The 17176-nt window shown below is 42.6% G+C and overlaps 1 protein-coding gene across 2 annotated transcripts in view; it reads left to right on the top strand.

Moving 5' to 3' along the window:
- Positions 1-16429, top strand: part of CDH26 (cadherin 26) — a 37777-nt gene extending 21348 nt beyond the window's left edge. Inside the window, exons 9-17 of one of the 2 annotated variants that reach the window (XM_072996790.2) lie at positions 1144-1415; positions 2933-3075; positions 4658-4888; positions 7875-8102; positions 9596-9726; positions 11946-12026; positions 14262-14378; positions 15097-15183; positions 15596-16429. In XM_072996790.2, the coding sequence (XP_072852891.2) occupies positions 1144-1415; positions 2933-3075; positions 4658-4888; positions 7875-8102; positions 9596-9726; positions 11946-12026; positions 14262-14378; positions 15097-15183; positions 15596-15793 (1488 nt within the window). In that variant the 3' untranslated portion in view covers positions 15794-16429. Of the gene's footprint in view, positions 1-1143; positions 1416-2932; positions 3076-4657; positions 4889-7874; positions 8103-9595; positions 9727-11945; positions 12027-14261; positions 14379-15093; positions 15184-15595 lie in introns of both variants that reach the window. The other variant, XM_072996791.2, reaches the window with a different exon arrangement.
- Positions 16430-17176: the final 747 nt, after the last annotated feature.

Raw genomic sequence — 17176 nt, 5'->3', positions numbered from 1 at the left:
CGATAGAATGCAACCAGTGATAAGGTTAAACTACAAATAAATGAGATTTAAAGATCCTGTTCATTACAGGCAGAGCTCCTGTGTTCTCCAAGGCACAAGCAGAAGGCCACCCTGCTTGGATTCATGGTGACTTATGCTTGTGCAAGAAGGGTCTGGGTATCTCCATGTGCAAGCCCATTGTGTGTGCAGTGGAATGTTATGCACCTGGTATGACTTCTGGACTATGGCTTATGGCCTAAATCCTATTGCTGTCCCAAGTAGGGTTAGACCTATTGAATCAATGAGATTTGGAACAGTGCTAGCTTACCATTTAAGAAATGTTTCAGTCGATCTGATCTGGTTGTGACTAGCAACTGGGTTTAGTAAAAAATACCGGGGTCCTTAGACTGGCCATGTTGAGGAAGGATTAGAAGCAAAGCAAAAAGCAAAGCGTGCTGCTTATATACCGCCCCATAGTGCTTCAAGTGCTCTCTGGGCAGTTTACAAGTTAATTATGCTGGCTACACATTGCCTTCCCCAGCAAGCTAGGTACTCATTTTACCGACCTCGGAAGGATAGAAGGCTGAGTCAACCTTGAGTCGGCTACCTGGGATTGAACCCCAGGTTGTGAGCACAGTTTTGGCTGCAGTACAGCAGTTTAACCACTGCACCACGAGGCTCTGTTAGAGCTGCCATCTCATAGCATTTGAAGAACGGTGTGCTTCCCGTTAGAGATGGGAAGGTTATTTCTTTGGCTGAACCAGTGTTTGGTGCTTTGTAGCAGTGGATGCCCACTGAGAGCAGCATCAGAAGAGTGGGACAGAGAATTTGGGCTGCTGCCTCTGAGTGAGTACACGCCAGAGGTGTTGGGGCTGGTAAGCTCTGAAACCTGTTCAGCTGAAGAATGAACTGGCACAAATCACAGAACTGGCAGTCCGTGCCCATCGCTGCTTCCCATCCTTGTTCTGTATTATAGGCAAGCCTTCCCCTGCCCCATGCTCTCTAGGAGTGATGGAGTCATTCCTAATCACCACCTCCCCTTAGCCCTGCTAACAGAGGACTGTAAGAGTTACAGTAAAATAGATTTGGAGGAAATGGCCATAGCTCACCAGAATGTAATAATGGAAGTTCTGTTGTTGCTGTTGTTTTCTCTGTCCCCCCCAGCCTTTGATCTATGATGGCCTCCCTGGGAAGAACCTTGTGATTTCAGTGGAGAATGAAGAGGATTTTTTCCTTTGTGAAGGAGGTTTGGCAAAGACTGCTCCTCCTCCCGCAGCCTCCAAGGCACGGGTGAACATTAACGTGATTGACAAAAACGATGCCCCCCAGTTTAATCCTTCAGTCCTTGTTCTTCAGCAAGAGGAGGGGGTCAAGCCGGGGGTCAGGATCGGACAATATATAGCTAAAGATCCAGACACATCTCGCCACGTTGTAAGGTATGTGGTTAAGAGCTAGTGATTCTCCTGTGAATTTTTTTTGATTTGTATTAATTCTTATAAAGATTCTGCTTCAGATTGTACCTCAGCAAGAACTTCACAAATCACTAGATTGTTTTGGCAATATTTTCAGAGTCTTGTCAAACTCTAGTTTTACTTTTGATGTCAAAGAGTATGTTCTTACTCATTAAAAAGGGAAAGGAATTTAATAGAAGTTGAAATAAATTATGAATGATATATCCACAGAACCTCTCTATCCAGCATGCCTGTCTTTTAGGAACCAACCACCTTGGAGGCTTTTCAGGACTAGATCTGAGCATAAGATCATGCTGGTCCTCTTGTTTTGTCTTACTATGTTTTTTTTTTAATGGAAATGTTGCACTTTGGTGTGAAATCCTTTTTCCAGTCCCTGGTTTACGATAATGAGCTCTGTTTTGTTGGAGTAGGATGGACAATGCAATGCTGACAGACTGCATAGATCCCTTTGATCTTAATTGTGGGTCATCCACATCATGCTTCAAAGATTGGCATATCCAGGAACATGAGTCTCATGAAACTCAGCTCCTCTAAAACCTGGTGCAATCCCTTCTGCATGCTGTGTTAATGTAGAAAAAAAAAGAGTTAAGATTTTCTGATGCTGTGCTGCCAGACTGCAGTGGTGAGGGATGTGGTTCCTGGCGTGTTCTGGCTGAGGGAAGAAATTGGCCCCCAGATTGACTTAGTTACCTTGGTACACATGTTGCATGCCCCTAAAATCAAATTCAAATTCTATTCTATTCTATTCTATTCTATTCTGTTTACTTCTTTATTTATTAAACAGTCTGCCTTTCTCCTGATAAGGAGACTCAAGGTGCCTCACAGTGTTCAAAAAGTGAAATTAAAAAGACAGTAAATTATACATTGAAAACAATTAAATAATTAAACTACAAAAGCAAGCAAAGCATGCTGCTGATATACCACTCCATAGTGCTTAAAACACAGTCTGGGCGGTTTACAAGTTAATTATGCAGGGTACACATTGCCTCCTCTCCCCCGCAAGCTGGGTACTCATTTTACCCACCTCAGAAGGATGGAAGGCTGAGAGAGCCTTGAGCTCACTACCTGGGATTGAACCTTGGGTCGTGAGCACAATTTTGGCTGCAGTTTAATCACTATACCGCAAGGCTCTGTATAATAATAATGCCATGTTACATCATAAGGAGAGAGTTTGCCTTCGCACGGCAATGTTTGTGTAGAAGTTTGTTTGTTTCTGATCCCCCAAAACAAGAGAGCTGGGTGCAAAGCCAGCTGTTCTTAGCCAGCCTTCGGTACGCATGTTGGCTGAGCCCCAAGATATTCTGTGATTGTTTTGTAAGCTAATTTGGTGTCAGGTTTTATCTGCTACCTCTCTGGAGAACTAGCTCAGCTGCTAGATACTCAGTTTCTAGTCCTGTTGGGGATTGGGAAGCAAACCTTGTGCTTAATGGCTTGTAATGTTTTTATTAATTGAACTTAAAGCTTCTAATTTCTTTTTCAAGATACAAAATAGCTTCTGACCCTGATGGCTGGGTGACTATCGACGAAAACTCTGGGACGGTGTTGACGGCAAAAACACTTGATAGAGAATCTCCTCATACAAACAACAACATCTATACCGTTGTGGTTCATGCCATTGATGATGGTGAGTTTCTACTCGGATAGCAGTGGCAAACTATCCTGTGTTTGTCTATCTGTGTGTGTCTCCCCCCCCCCCTTGTGTGTGTGTGTTTGTCAGCTATGGAGAAAGTTCTTCTCATAGCATTTCACCCCAATCCAAATCTAATACCACATCAGAATTATCCCTTTTCATATCTTAAACAAGGTTTTGCTTGCTGTTTTCTTATTTATTTTACCATCTATACTGCATGTCTTCAGCAACAGTGTTCTCTCCTTTTTTCTGCAATGTTCAAGAAGACAGGCTACAAGTTTTGCCGCTTCTTCTCATAGATGTCAAGCAGCAAACAGCTCTCCTGTATGTGGATAATGTGCCACGTTCTGGTTAATGGACCACATACTGTGGAAGCTGTGAACACATTGAGACCACCTGAGGTATAGTGTTCTTGCGTGATTTTAAACACCTTGGTGGCCATGTAAGGAAAAAAGAAGCAAAAAAAAAAAATTACCTCACCCTGTCCAAAAATATGTTGAAAAGCTGCCTTAAAAACTCATCCCAGTTATAAACATCATCCTGACCCCGGAGGTGAACTGTGACTTACGGTCTCTTTGTCCCTCAAGACCTTGCAAAACAGGTGGAACTAGAATGATATATGATGACCTAAAGTTTACCGAAGGTTTTACCTCCAGAGGTGAACGGTGTGGTAAGAGTTAGCTGAGGATGTCAGATCATTTAAGCGGATGGCTGAAATTCATCTTTTATCTTGAAAGTTCCTTCCGGCTGAGGCAGTGCTTTGTTGTTTTGTTATATGCTGTCAAGTTGTCACCCTAAGGGTGACCCTATGAATGAGTGATCTCCAAAATATCCTGTTCTCATCAGACTTGCTCAGCTTTTGTACACTCAACTCTGTGGGTCCTTTAAGGAGTCAAACTGTCTCATATTTGGTCTTCCTCATTTCTTGCTGCCTTTCAAACTTTCCTAGCTTTATTGTCTTTTTCCAGAGAATCCTGTCTTCTCATGATGTGCCCAAAGTAGGACAGCCTCAGTTTTAGCATTTTTGCCTCCAGAGAGAGTTCAGGCTTGATTTGATTTAGGACTCACTTGTTTATCTTTTTGGTGGTCCAAGGTATCAGCAGATCTCTCCTCTCTGCAGCACATTTCAAATGAATCCATTTTTTTCCCTGTCAACTTTCTTAACTGTTCAACTTTCACACCTATATGTGGAGATTGGAAATACAACAGTATGGATGATCTTGGTCTCCAGTGAAATGTCCTTACACTTGATTATCTTTTCGAGTTCCTTCATTGTTGCCCTTCTGAGTCTCAAATATCTGCTTTCTTGACTGCAGTCTCCATTTAGATTAATGATTAAATCAAGGTATATTAGAATATTTCTATTTCAGTTTCTTCATTGTCAACATTAAAGTTATGCAGTTCTACAGTCATGATTTTTGTCTTAATGTTCAACTGTAATCCTGCTTGGACACTTTCATTTTTCACTTGCCCTCGAAGTGGCTTCAAATCGTTGTTTTCTGCCAGTAACATAGTTCATGGTTAATTGTAGGTTCATTTTTTAAAAAAGAATCACACTGCTGTGTTTCCTTTCTAGGTGTTCCACCACTAACTGGCACAGGCACCATTCACATTTACCTGAATGATCTTAATGACAATGCTCCAGCTTTGGTTACCCCGCCTTTGTTAGTCTGTGATGGAGACATGGGCCCTTTTCTTGTAGAAGCAGAGGACAAAGATTCTCATCCTTATGCAGGACCCTTTACATTCCAGATACCAGAGAACTCAGGGAATGTGCAGAATTTTTGGAAACTGGGAACAAACTTGGGTAAGTTCCCTCTAACCTGGTTACCTTTTTATTTGGTCACTGAACAATGTGGTCTTCTTTAGCCACCATAACCTGGCCTATTCTCATTTGGCCTTGGGAGTGAAGCAGCATCAGGCCTGATCTGTACTCATGCAGGAGACCGTCAGGAAATGCTAGGTGTAGTATATTGAATAGAGCTGTAACTCATTGGTATATCACATGCTTTCCATATAGAAGGTCCCAGATTCAATTTTCAATATGTCTAAAGGCTGAGAAGGGATCAGGTGTGAAATCCTGGATATATGCTTTCCATCGGTATTGACAATGCAGGGCTAGCTGGAGTGGGGGGCAGTCTTACCTCCTGTGATACAACTTTCCTGTTGAATCTATGAGGTTTCAAACAGTGTTGGGTTACCATTTAACCTTTTACTTTTTACTTTATTTAGACTTAGACCAGTGATTCAGTGAGGCTGTTCTGTTTGCAATTGGATTTAGGGCTGTTGAACTGAAAACTAATTTTTAGAACTCTTCAATAACAATATCTGGGTGCAGCCTTTATGATCCTTAGACTAGCCAGTGATGGGGAAGAATTAAAGCTGTAATCTAAGAACATTTGAGAAACTGTATGTTCCCATCCTTGCTCTAAAGTATAGGCCAGGCTCCCCCAATTTACCTCTCTGTAGGTGTGATGGACCGCCTTTGCTATGATTCCTAATTAGCACAGCCCCAGCAGAAGAAATGAACATTAACGTCAGGGCTCTTTGTGAGGTTCTGTGAACAGAACTGGATAAAGTTGATCTTCCTTCCTCCTGCAGCGCATGTGTGCCCTCAAAACCTGTTTTATAGGATTGAGGAAACCCTTGAGTATAGGTTTGCACATGGTGTGAATCATGCTTGTCACACTAATGGTTCGGTGACACTGTGATTTAGATTTTGGCCTAGATATTAATATGATAAAATGACTAATTCCTTAATAAAATTGAGCATGAGAACTGATGTCTACCTGCCTATGTTTAAGAGGTTGCTGAAGACAGAGCTTTTAAAGGAAGCATTCAGTGACATGCTTCCTTGAGGTTGGAGCGGGATTTGGGTTTACTTACTTGTAGTACCATCACTAGAGTTTTGGGGATACTTGTTGGATTTAATTTCTTAATTTTTCGTTAGTAAGTTTATTTTGTTGATGGGGGGTTGGTTGCATTTATTGTTAACCATCCAGAGTAATGCATGTCACTAAGTCATGCCAAATTCAAAGAAGTCCTAAGTCTAATTTATAAAGCCCTGAATAGTTTGGGATCTCTGTACTTGTCAGAGCATCTCTTCCTAAGATCTACTACCTGAGCCACCCAATCATCTCCAGCTGTATTTTTGTGAGTGGCCACCCGAAAGGACGTCCGGAAAACATCCACCAGGAACTTGGTCTTCTCAATGGTGGCTCTAACATTATGGAATTCTCTGCCTGCAGATGTGCGCCAAGCTCTCTCCCTCCTGTCCTCCAGAAAGCAGATAAAAACTACTTTTCATATAGTTGTTCAGGTCTATCCTTCCCTCCTGAGAAATGTTCCAACCTATTTTATATTTTTTTTAATTGATTAGCTGTTACCATCAGTGGGGTTTTGCAATGTTATTTTATGAGTTGATGTTTGTTCTGTTACTCTCATATGTTATTTTGGGCTCTATGCTTTTTTAAAGCTGCCCATAGTAATGGATCACCACTAGCTAGGTGGGATGTAGGTACAGTACAATAAATAAATAAGTCGGATGGCATAGCAGTGTTTGAAATAAATAAATGCATAGGGATGCCAGCTTAAAACCATTGAAAGCATTCTATCTGGCGAAAGATGGACTTTGGAGAGATGTGGAAAGAGGTGGAGTCAATAAGATGAGGGGTTGCCTCTGGAGATTAGATGTAGGCCTCAAGATGCAAAACACATGAATGGGTAGGAAGGATGTGGGCTTTGGAGGAAGGTGAGGAAGATGATGGTAACTGGCAAGGGGCACTAATACCAGAGATACATAGAATAGACAAGGGGAGGGAGGGGTGGCTCTCTGCCTGAAGCCCATGGCATCTCTTCCCCCCTTTTCCTAACCCAAGAGAAGTCCACGGTGACCTTCCAGATGCATTTGGTCACTTTTCCTTTAGCTCTAGCCAGTGTAACCACTAGTGTGGGAGTTTCAGTCGAAAAACTCCTGGAGGGCCATAGTTGGCAAATCTGCTCTAGAAGGACAGGAAGATAAAAAGAGGAGAAAAGTCAACGAGGAGAGATGTGGGCCAGAAGGAGCGAGAGGAGGATACCAGCCTTCTATCGTACAGCAGTTGTTGAAAGGTTTATACAAAGAATCTCAGGTGTACATGTCTGAATAAAGAGATTCTTTGTGTTACCTGTAAGTTGCCCCCACGTATTCCAATTCAGGACATGTTTTCCAGGTAACACAGGTATCAAATCTATGGGGCTCACTCTGGGCCACTTTTCTCTTTCTTTTTCTGAATTAGGAATCAAGGCATACAAAACTCCAGGTTATCTTCTCTGTCCCACGTGCTTCTATTGGTTCTTCTCCTTACGTCTCAGCACTGCACATTTGGATTCTAGGAGAAGGATCAGGAGAAACCATACATCACCTAGTCCCATGTTGTGATTGTGTTGTGATCTGGCCTCATGTTGTGATCTGGCAACAAGAGAGCACTACATAGGAACTCTTACTGTCTCCAAAATGGCAGGGATGTTGCTGTGGCAGGGATGGCAGAAGGAATAATCCTTTGAATGTGAACTCGTGATGATTCGCAGTATTCACTTCGTCAGGGAGTCTCTCTAGAGAGCTCAGGTTTTCCTTAATGCTCCTGTATAATCTGATCTCAAAATACAGTAGATGTTCCATTAAGAATCTAAAAATGGCTTTTATCTGGTACCAAGCTGCTTGTCTTTATTTGCATTGTTGGCATGATGTTAGCATTAGCAAGAAGACAGAAGTAACAACTGGGTAAGATTTTATCTGTTTTCTCTCTTTTTAGATGATTCAGTGGAGCTCTTCATGTTGGAAAGCCTGCCACCCGGCAATTATTCCCTGCCACTCCATATTTCAGACAAGCAGGGTTTTTTCAAGGAGCAGAACCTGCATGTCAGGGTGTGCTCCTGTCAGGACGGCATATGCGAAGAGAAGTCTGGACTGGCCTCTGCATCTGTTAGCCTTGGAGGAGGAGCTATTGGGGTGATCGTGGCTGCGTTCCTCTTATTGATATGTGAGTAGTGAGATTTTTGGGAGGCCTGTAAGACCACCTTGTTTTGTAGGTGTTACCCTTTATACTCAAAAACAACATTTGGGAGCCTGTTCTATATTTTTCCACCCTCTCTGCCTCCTTCAGCAGGTAAACACATTTGACAGGGCCTTTTTAGTCACGGTAACCCTAATTATATGATTTTGAATTGTGGTGCTGGAGGAGACTCTTGAGAGTCCCCTAGACTGCAAGGAGAACAAACCTATCCATTCTGAAGGAAATCAACCCTGAGTGCTCACTGGAAGGACAGATCCTGAAGCTGAGGCTCCAATACTTTGGCCATCTCATGAAAAGAGAAGACTCCCTGGAAAAGATCCTGATGTTGTGAAAGTGTGAAGGCAAGAGGAGAAGGGGACGACAGAGGACGAGATGGCTGGACAGTGTCATCGAAGCTATGAACATGAATGTGACCCAAATCCAGGAGGGAGTGGAAGACAGGAGGTCTTCGCGTACTGTGGTCCATGGGGTCACTAGGAGTTGGACACGACTTAACGACTAAACAGCAACCCTAATTATGGAAATTCCTCTTCAGGGAGGCCTGCCTGAATTAAATGGAAGAAAACAAAAACAAAAGAGTATGGATCTAAAACCCTAACACAAAAGTATAATCATAAGCAAATGAAATGATTTAATTCAGCCGAATCACAGGAGTGTGTAAGAACCTGATAGTTTATGTATTCAGACAGCAAAGTGAAATTATTGCAAACAAATATATGTAGTTGGCTAGCAAAGGTCCAAAGGAAGTAAATGGCTAATTGAGCCAGCTGGTTGTTCCGATATATAATTTGGTATATACAGTATCTGAGGACAGTTAACTGGATAAGAAAGACAAGTTGATGATTCGTCTTGCAGTACTTAGAGCAGTACGACAGTGGAACCAATTATCCCAAGAGGTGGTGAGTGCTCCAACACTGGAGGCATTCAAGAGAAATCTAGACAACCACCTGGCAGATATCTTTTGATTTGTATTCCTGCATTGAGCAAGGGGTTGGACTTGATAGCTTTATAGCCCCCTTCCAACTTCACGATTCTTTGATTCTCCCAAAAAGAGACATGCTAAATACTTTATTGAAGAATTCAAAATCTGTAAGGTGAAGGAAAATACCTGGGAAGCTATTTTACATTTCCTACCTGTCAATGGATGAAGGCAAGAGCCCCTGTCAGATTCTGTGAATGGAGCAGGGTGAGGTTTTAACAGAAGCTGCACCTGGAAGCATCCCTTCTGTGTCGAGATTCAGCCGGTGTTGTAAAGCAGTGGTCCCCAACCTTGGGCCTCCAGATGTTCTTGGACTACAACTCCCAGAAGCCTTCACCACCACCTCCACTGGCCAGGATTTCAGGGAGTTGAAGTCCAAGAACATCTGGACGCCCAAGGTTGGGGACCACTGCTGTAAAGGAAAAGATCTTTTGCACAGGTTTTAAAGTAAAGGTAACATCTTTTCTTCTTTCTTGTTTAGTGGGTCTGGCTCTTCTGCTATGGTGTTCCGTTGCTTCAAAAACAGAGAAAGGCCACCCTTTCATCCCATTTGAAACAGGAAATCAGTCTCTGATCCAGTACAACGAGGAGAGCAAGCATGTTTTGTCGCAGGTGAGAAGTAATACCATTACTCACTCCCCATGAAGAGGCAGAACTCTGGAGTTTAGAAACCAATCCTATGCATGTCTACATAGAAAGAAATTTTGCTGTGCTCCATGGAACTTAACTTCCCAAATAATAGCACCTAGGGAGTTCTAGCCTCAGCGGCGTCCTTTGAGTGAGGAAATGTTGGACACGTTTGGCTGGTGAGTGGAACAGGCTGTACTAGGTAATGTCAAGGGTTATAGGAATAGAGAGTATGTTGATTAAATTTGCAGATGATACCAAATTGGCAGGGGTTGCTCATTCCCCAGAGGACAGGATAAAATTCAAAATGACCTTGACAGATTAGATCCTGGGCAAAAACTAACAAAAAATGTCAACAGGGAGAAATGTAAGGTCCGACAGCTAGGCAGAAAAAATGAACTGCACAGATATAGGATGGAAGACACCTGGCTAGATCACTGTGAAAGGGATCTAGGAGTCTTGGTGGACCACACGCTGAACAAGAGTTAGCAGTGTGATGTGGCTGCCAAGAAAGCCAATGCTATTTTTGGTTGCATCGATAAGAGTACAGTGGTGCCTCGCTTAACGACATTAATTCGTTCCAGCGAAATCGCTGTAGAGCGAAAACGTTGTAAAGCGAAAATAAAAAACCCATTAAAACACATTAAAACCCAGTTAATGTGTTCCAATGGGCTAAAAACTCATCATCCAGTGAAGATCCTCCATACGGTGGCCATTTTCGATGCCTGTATAGCGAGTAATCCGTCCCTAAACACAGTGGGGAGCCATTTTGAGCACCCAGCAGCCATTTTGAAATCCTGACAATCAACTGTTTTGATTGTCGTAATGCGAAGAATCGGTTCCCAAAGCAGGGAACTGATATTCGCAAAGTGAGAAAACCCCATTTAAAACATGATTTTGCAATCGCAAAAACAATCATTGTAAAGTGGGGCAATCGTTAAGTGGGGCATGACTTTATAGTGTCTAAATCAAGGGAAGTGATAGTTCCACTCTATTCTGCTTTGGTCAGACCTCACCTGGAGTATTGTGTCCAGTTCTGGGCACCTCAGTTCAAGAAGGATGTTGACAACCTGGAACGTGTCCAGAGGAGGGTGACCAAAATGGTTAAAGGTCTGGAAGCAATGTCCTACAAGGAGAGGCTTAGGGAGTTGGGAATGTTTAACCTTGCAAAAAGAAGGTTGAGAGGGGACATGATAGCCACGTTTAAATATTTGAAAGGATGTCATGTTGAAAAGGGGACAGGTTTGTTTTCCAGGGCTCCAGAGACTAGGACATGTAGCAATGGTTTCAAACTACAGGAAAAGAGATTCCATCTGAACATTAGGAAGAACTTCCTGACGGTCAGAGCTTTCTGGCAATAGAATAGGCTTCCTCGAAGGGTGGTGGAGTCTCCTTCTTTGGAGGTTTCTAAGCAGGGGCTGGATGGCCATCTGTCGGGAGTACTTTGATGGATGTACCCACATGGCGGGGGGTTGGACTGGATGGCCTCAGTGGTCTCTTCCAACTCTGTGACTCTAGGTAGGCCCAAGGGCTTGAAGGCAGACCAGCATTTACTCAGCTAAGTACCTTGGCCCCCTTCTTTCATTTGACAACTCAACTGAGGAACAGAAAAATACACTCATGCCCCCATGTTTGAAATATCCCCACCTGTTGCTGGTTGCCTTTTCTCTTTGTACCCTCTCCTTTTCCCCCAGCCGTATTCGCACACAGGTATTCCTACAGAGTGTGAGGCTGGGCGCTCAGCATATGCGTAGGGACTTGGACCATCCAAAGAGGCTGGCAGGAATAGGCATAATTTGAAGGGGGAGTGCTGCCCCATTCAACCTCATGAACCAACATTCACTGCATATAAAAGCCAGCTCATGCCCTCATTTGTACACAAGAGTGTTTCAAGGTCTACAACACTTTAGTGGGGTGTGTAAGCCAGAGGTCCAAAGTCACATCTTCCTTGGAAAAGTCTCTAATAGGTTGGGAGTGAAGAAATTTCATCACCACTCCCTCACTGTTTAGGGGCTAGGAGGGGGGGTGTCTGTTCTTAAAACCATATGCAATTGAAAGTCCCTGTCAGTTAAATGGGAGAAAAGACAGATATTTGCCAAAAACCCTTTTAACTTTAGCATGTTTTAAAACAGTTCAAAGGGGGCTTCTGGTGTCTTCTATTAAGATATTTGATTAAATATCTGTTTCCTTGATATTCCATTTAGGATGTGCCTGATGTGAAGATTGATACAACATCGCCTCCAGAGTATGCACAAGTTTCAAAAGAAAAAACCCAAACTGTGAAGGTAACTGCAGAATTTTATACTGGAATACCCCTTTCCAAGTCTAGCATCCAGTAGGAGAACAGCAAGAGCAAATGTACTTTCTATTCTTTCTGCCAGATAAACTGAGCTTTTCTGGACTATAATGTCCCATAATTCCATATTCAACCTGGTGGCTGTGTTGACTGAGGGATTCTAGGAGTTAAAATCCCAAACTGGGCCCCATCACTAAGTGCTGTAGGTAAATCTCCAGCACCCCGGTCCTATCCATATGTTATAACAGAGTTACACTGTATAGAAAGGTAGATGCTTTGCCGGATTAGGTCAAAGACCCATGGAATTCCATATTCTGTCTCCAAACAGTGGCTCAGGAAAGCCATGTTCATAAGGCAGGTTTTGCTGAGATAGCCATGTTCTTCTTCAGCATCTATTGCGAATGTAAAAAGAAAAGAGTATTTGCACTTTGAAGACTAAAGGATTCTATTTCAGAGTGCCTTTTTATGTCTGAGGATATGGATTTTAATCCATGAGTGCTTATGATGAAGGTAGTCATCCTCTAGAAGCTACAAACATCCCATAACCCCTTGCCATGCTGGATGAAGTCCAAAACGCAGCCAGCCAGATTTTCCCCGCGGTCCTTTTGTTTGCTGTGACTTCAGTTTTGTGTATCTGATGTATATTTGATTTATTATTATTCATTTAAAATCTTCTTATTCTGCCTTTCTCCTTTAAAAGGACCCCAGGTGGCTTGCATTATTAGAAGACAATGTTTAAAGCTAACAACAGTGAGTGTACAAATACAAAAAGCATAGACAGATACCACATTGAAAAAAATGGAAGAAACACCAAAACACAATTCAAAGCAGTAAGGTACAAAATCCATTACAAAATCCCCACTCAGGCCACCAGTCACCTGCCTGAAGAGAAAGGTCTTTGCCTGCTTGCGGAAGGACAGCAAAGATGGGGCCAGCCTAGCCTCCTGTGGGAGGGAGTTCCAGAGTCTGGGAGCTGCCACGGAGAAGACCCTCTCCCATGTACCCTGAGAACCTGCAGAAGGGTGCCTGTGAAGATGGCTTCACCTTTTTGCAGGTTCGCAGGGTGGCTTGCAAAAAGATGAATTTATATTGAAACCTTAAAAACCATCACCATGTAACAGAGCAGTATGAAAGCTGTGAGCCAAATTCAAATCAAAAGCGATACTCAAGGATTGCATTGGCAGGGATAGACTGCCACTAACAACAGAGGTTCCATTTGTAAGGTTAATAGAAGCTCTTGCACAAATAGGCAACTTCACTGGAATGATTTCACAAGATGAATCATAGCTTTGGGTGCTTTGAAAGAGGAGAAATATTTTTTTCTTTTGTTCACTGTGTAACCTTCTGTCACACCTGTTTATTTTCCATGCCTCAGCAGAATGCTGTAATTTATGCATCCTTTGTGCCATTTGAATACTCGTCTTTTCATTGGCATGAGTAGATTTCTGCCAGCTTTTCCATTAGGTAGAAGGGAGTGCCCGTCTCAGCCACTTGATCTCTATGGTCACGAAAAGGCAGAAAATTGTTAATATTGGTTGCATTTTTACTGGCAGGAAGATGGTTGCTGAAATGAGTTGTTTTGGGTGTTCTCTACTGAGACTTGAGCGGTGTGTGTGTGTGTGTGTGATAGCCACCATTTGCTGCTGCTTCCTTTGGACCTGCTGAGAAACTTGAAGGAGGAGAGAAGGACACTGAACTTACCTGAGGCTGACCCCAGTATTTTAACTTAAAGAAGATTGGCTTTAAGGGATGGGGAATTTTAAAAAAAAAACTGTAACAGATTTCTTCTGCTAAACAAAATGCTATGTATACTTGCAAATTTTCTCTTCCTTATCTCACTGTAATATTATTCATATCTACATGGCATTAAAAACACGCATACTTTTCCTATTGGCAAGAGCATTCACAAAAACATGTGGTTTTTGCTTTAGAAAAACCCCTTTGCATTTTGGGCTGAATGTAAAAAAAATTCTGTGGAAAATACAAGGTCTTCTGTAGGGAAAACGCTTCCAGAAACATTCCCCCCCACCCAAAAAAACTGATGTGTGTGCGTGTGTGTGCGTGTGCACATGCGCATGCATGCATGTGTGCGTGCGCATGCCAGAATGCAAAAACGACACAAATTTTCAGTGAAGAGAAAGCTTTTTTTGAAATGTTTTGTTTTCACAAAATAAGCAAAGATTTGCATCTTGCTAATTGATGCATTCCCTTTTCTTTCATAAAGGATACTCTCGGAGTGAACCGGGCAAAACCTCTCGAGATAAGCAACCCTCCTAATGGAATGATAGGGTCACCACTAACTGCTCAAGAAGACTTCCAAACTGTCTCTGCCTGGGATCAGGTTAGATCACCATGATAAGATGCATTGTCCCCAACCTGCTTCCTGCATTTATCTCTAATCATGAGTAACAATGTATTCTTCAAATGTCTTGACTTAAGAGAAGTAGTTGTCTGAAGGCTACATTCTTTGGGGCTAGGAACAGGCAATAGGGAGAGCCTGTATTTTGAAATGAAAGCATATTAATGTTGCAGAGAGGTAGTCTTCCTGAGGTAGTCTTTCTATTGAATCCAGACGTGTGTATTATGCACCATCCAGTCACTTCCATATTAGGGGAAACCTAGTAGAATTTATGTAAGATATTCAAGGAGTGGTGTGATATTGTCGCCTCCCCCTCTCCCCCACCATGAATTTCCATGGCCAAATGTGGATTTAAGCTCAAGTCTACTGAGTCTAACACTCCATCCAAATGTGGATTTAAGCTCAAGTCTACTGAGTCTAACACTCCATCCATTCCACCACTCTGGCTCTTGAAGTCCCAAAGACCAGCCGCCCAACAAAACAAGCTAAACTGCTTGATGCTAGAGAGAAAAAGAAGCCCATGCTGTTAACATTCAGAGATGCTGATATAAAGAAGTTCCCTCTTCCAGTCATGGGCTGCTGTATCTCTAAAGTTTGGTGTGTGGTCTGGTTCTCCCTCATTTGGAGCCAAGGTGGGCAGGAGATCGGGACAGATTCTAAGCAGTTTTGGTTGTAATGCGCCTTTCGTCTCCTTCAGCAGGCGACCTTGCGTCCTCAAAGCAACAAGATGCACTGGGTGATGCCGCGCGACCAGATTGTGGAAACAGTGGGTGGGCTCTTAAATCAGGTGAGCAACAGATCATAAGAAATCAGTGTACAGGATCTACAATACCTCGAACCATGATTATGTCAGGTGAGAAGCACTCCTCCCACACCGCAGGTCACAGCTATTCTATGTAGAGTTGCTGCAGTTAGTTTTTGTCGCTTCAGAGCTGTCCTGCTGGTGACAAATGTCTTTTGTATTTAGCTGCGCTCATCCCCAAATCAAAGTAATCCAGTCAGTCTTCATGGCTGCGCTCAAAACCTCACCATCCTGGCAGAATCCTCCTCTGACATGGCCTTCAAGACCTGGAACATTACCTTCACGCCATGATCAGATGACTGAACAGAATCTAAAACCAAATATAAATACAGAATAACCGTACGTAAAGGACAGTGATCTTTCCCCACTTTTCTCAAAGTTGTTCTTCTCTCCTCAGAAATGCGAACACATCAGCTACCTAGAGGACACACTGGTTTCTTACTCACCTCGTGTGTTTGCAGAGGAAGGTCCCTTGGAGAAATCGGGATCTATTTGGTCCCTACATATTGTAGATGACGACGACAGTCTACCTCCAGATTTCTTGGACACCTTGGGACCCCGATTTGCTATGCTTGGCAGAATCTGCAGCAAGTGACGGACTATATTGTTCATGTATGTGCAGCCAAGAATATACCTTGATGCAGAATGACTAGTTAAGTAATGATGCACTGATTTCTGCAGTTGCAGAAAAAGGAGGAGAAGAGATCCTCAGTTCCCACTTCCGTTGTCTTGGTAACAAAAGTGGATGAGTTCTGGTTCTACGGCCCAGGCCCAAATAATTTCATAACAGGGAAATTGAATTCTACCTTGTAGTGCAAAAACAAGCCTTTTGGTGGGGAATCGGATTTACGCTTTTGGTTCAGCTTGAAAACCAAGCTTGAATGGTCTCTTGGTTTGGATGTGCAGTTGCAGCTTCTTTAAAGCAGAGCATGAGGGGAAAACTTTTTGTTTGTTTAGATTACGACTCCCAAAAAGTAGGAACCAAGATTCAGGTTCTGGAAGGTGTCGCTTTACAAATAAACTCTTCCAAGCTCCACTCTTAGAAGGTGGAGTTCTGTCTATGTAAAAGTGCCTGTAACATTTTAATTTTTTATTTTTTACTCTCACAGGGGAACATGTTGGCTTTTTTTAACCTGGAAGATTTTTAGCAAGGTCTTTTCTATGAACTGCTGGGTTTTTATATATACCTTCAATGCATCTTTTTTTCAATAAATACATTTTTTTAAAAAAAGGCTTTTATTATTACTGTGAAATGTGCTTCCTGTTATCCTAGTTAATGGGGAGGGAATAACATGGTGACTTAGGTTACATGTGCATAACTTCTATGACAATGTATGAAGAGATTCTAGTATATTAACTGCTGGATGTTTTCCATTTCGAGGCCAGAGGGAAACAACTTATAGAGCTGCATCTCATGGCAGAGAATGAATAGCTACAATCTGCTTGTGGAAAGTGTCCATTGACTAGTATACTGGGTTGTGGCAAACCCATTCCCCTCCATGGCCTGAAGCAGATTTTTGACAATTTTCTTATTTATTACATTTCTCCCCCATTTCTGTTGTTCCACCCTTCTGCAGCCTGGGGTCATCGATCAAAACAAATAAACCTGGATAGACTTTAATACCAAGTAAAAAACAGACTGAGTGTAATTGTTCCATTGATTGCATACAGTACATTCTCTCTCCCCCCCCCACCCCCCACCCCAGCGGCCTTACTGTGACTTAAGTAAATATCAGTGCAAGTGTCATGGCTGAAGTCCTCAAAAAGATAGCTCTTTTCATGAATTGCCTCACAGTTGCCTTCTTCTAGTTCCAGAGTGTTAAAGTCTTAAAAGGGTTAGGCCAAAGGAACATTTGGTGGCATGAGAAGTGTTTACTGCTCTAGAGCCTTTTCTGATCCTTTTCCTCACAGTGTTCTTTGGTAGTAAATTGACTCCATGCGTGCCCTACAGGGGAGACTCAAAAACAATGAGGTAGAA

The sequence above is a fragment of the Pogona vitticeps genome, chromosome 4, assembly GCF_051106095.1.
Source record: "Pogona vitticeps strain Pit_001003342236 chromosome 4, PviZW2.1, whole genome shotgun sequence".
NCBI classification, from domain to species: Eukaryota; Metazoa; Chordata; class Lepidosauria; order Squamata; family Agamidae; genus Pogona; species Pogona vitticeps.
The sequence above is the reverse complement of the archived record's forward strand: the minus strand, read 5'-3'. Positions and strand labels throughout refer to the sequence as shown.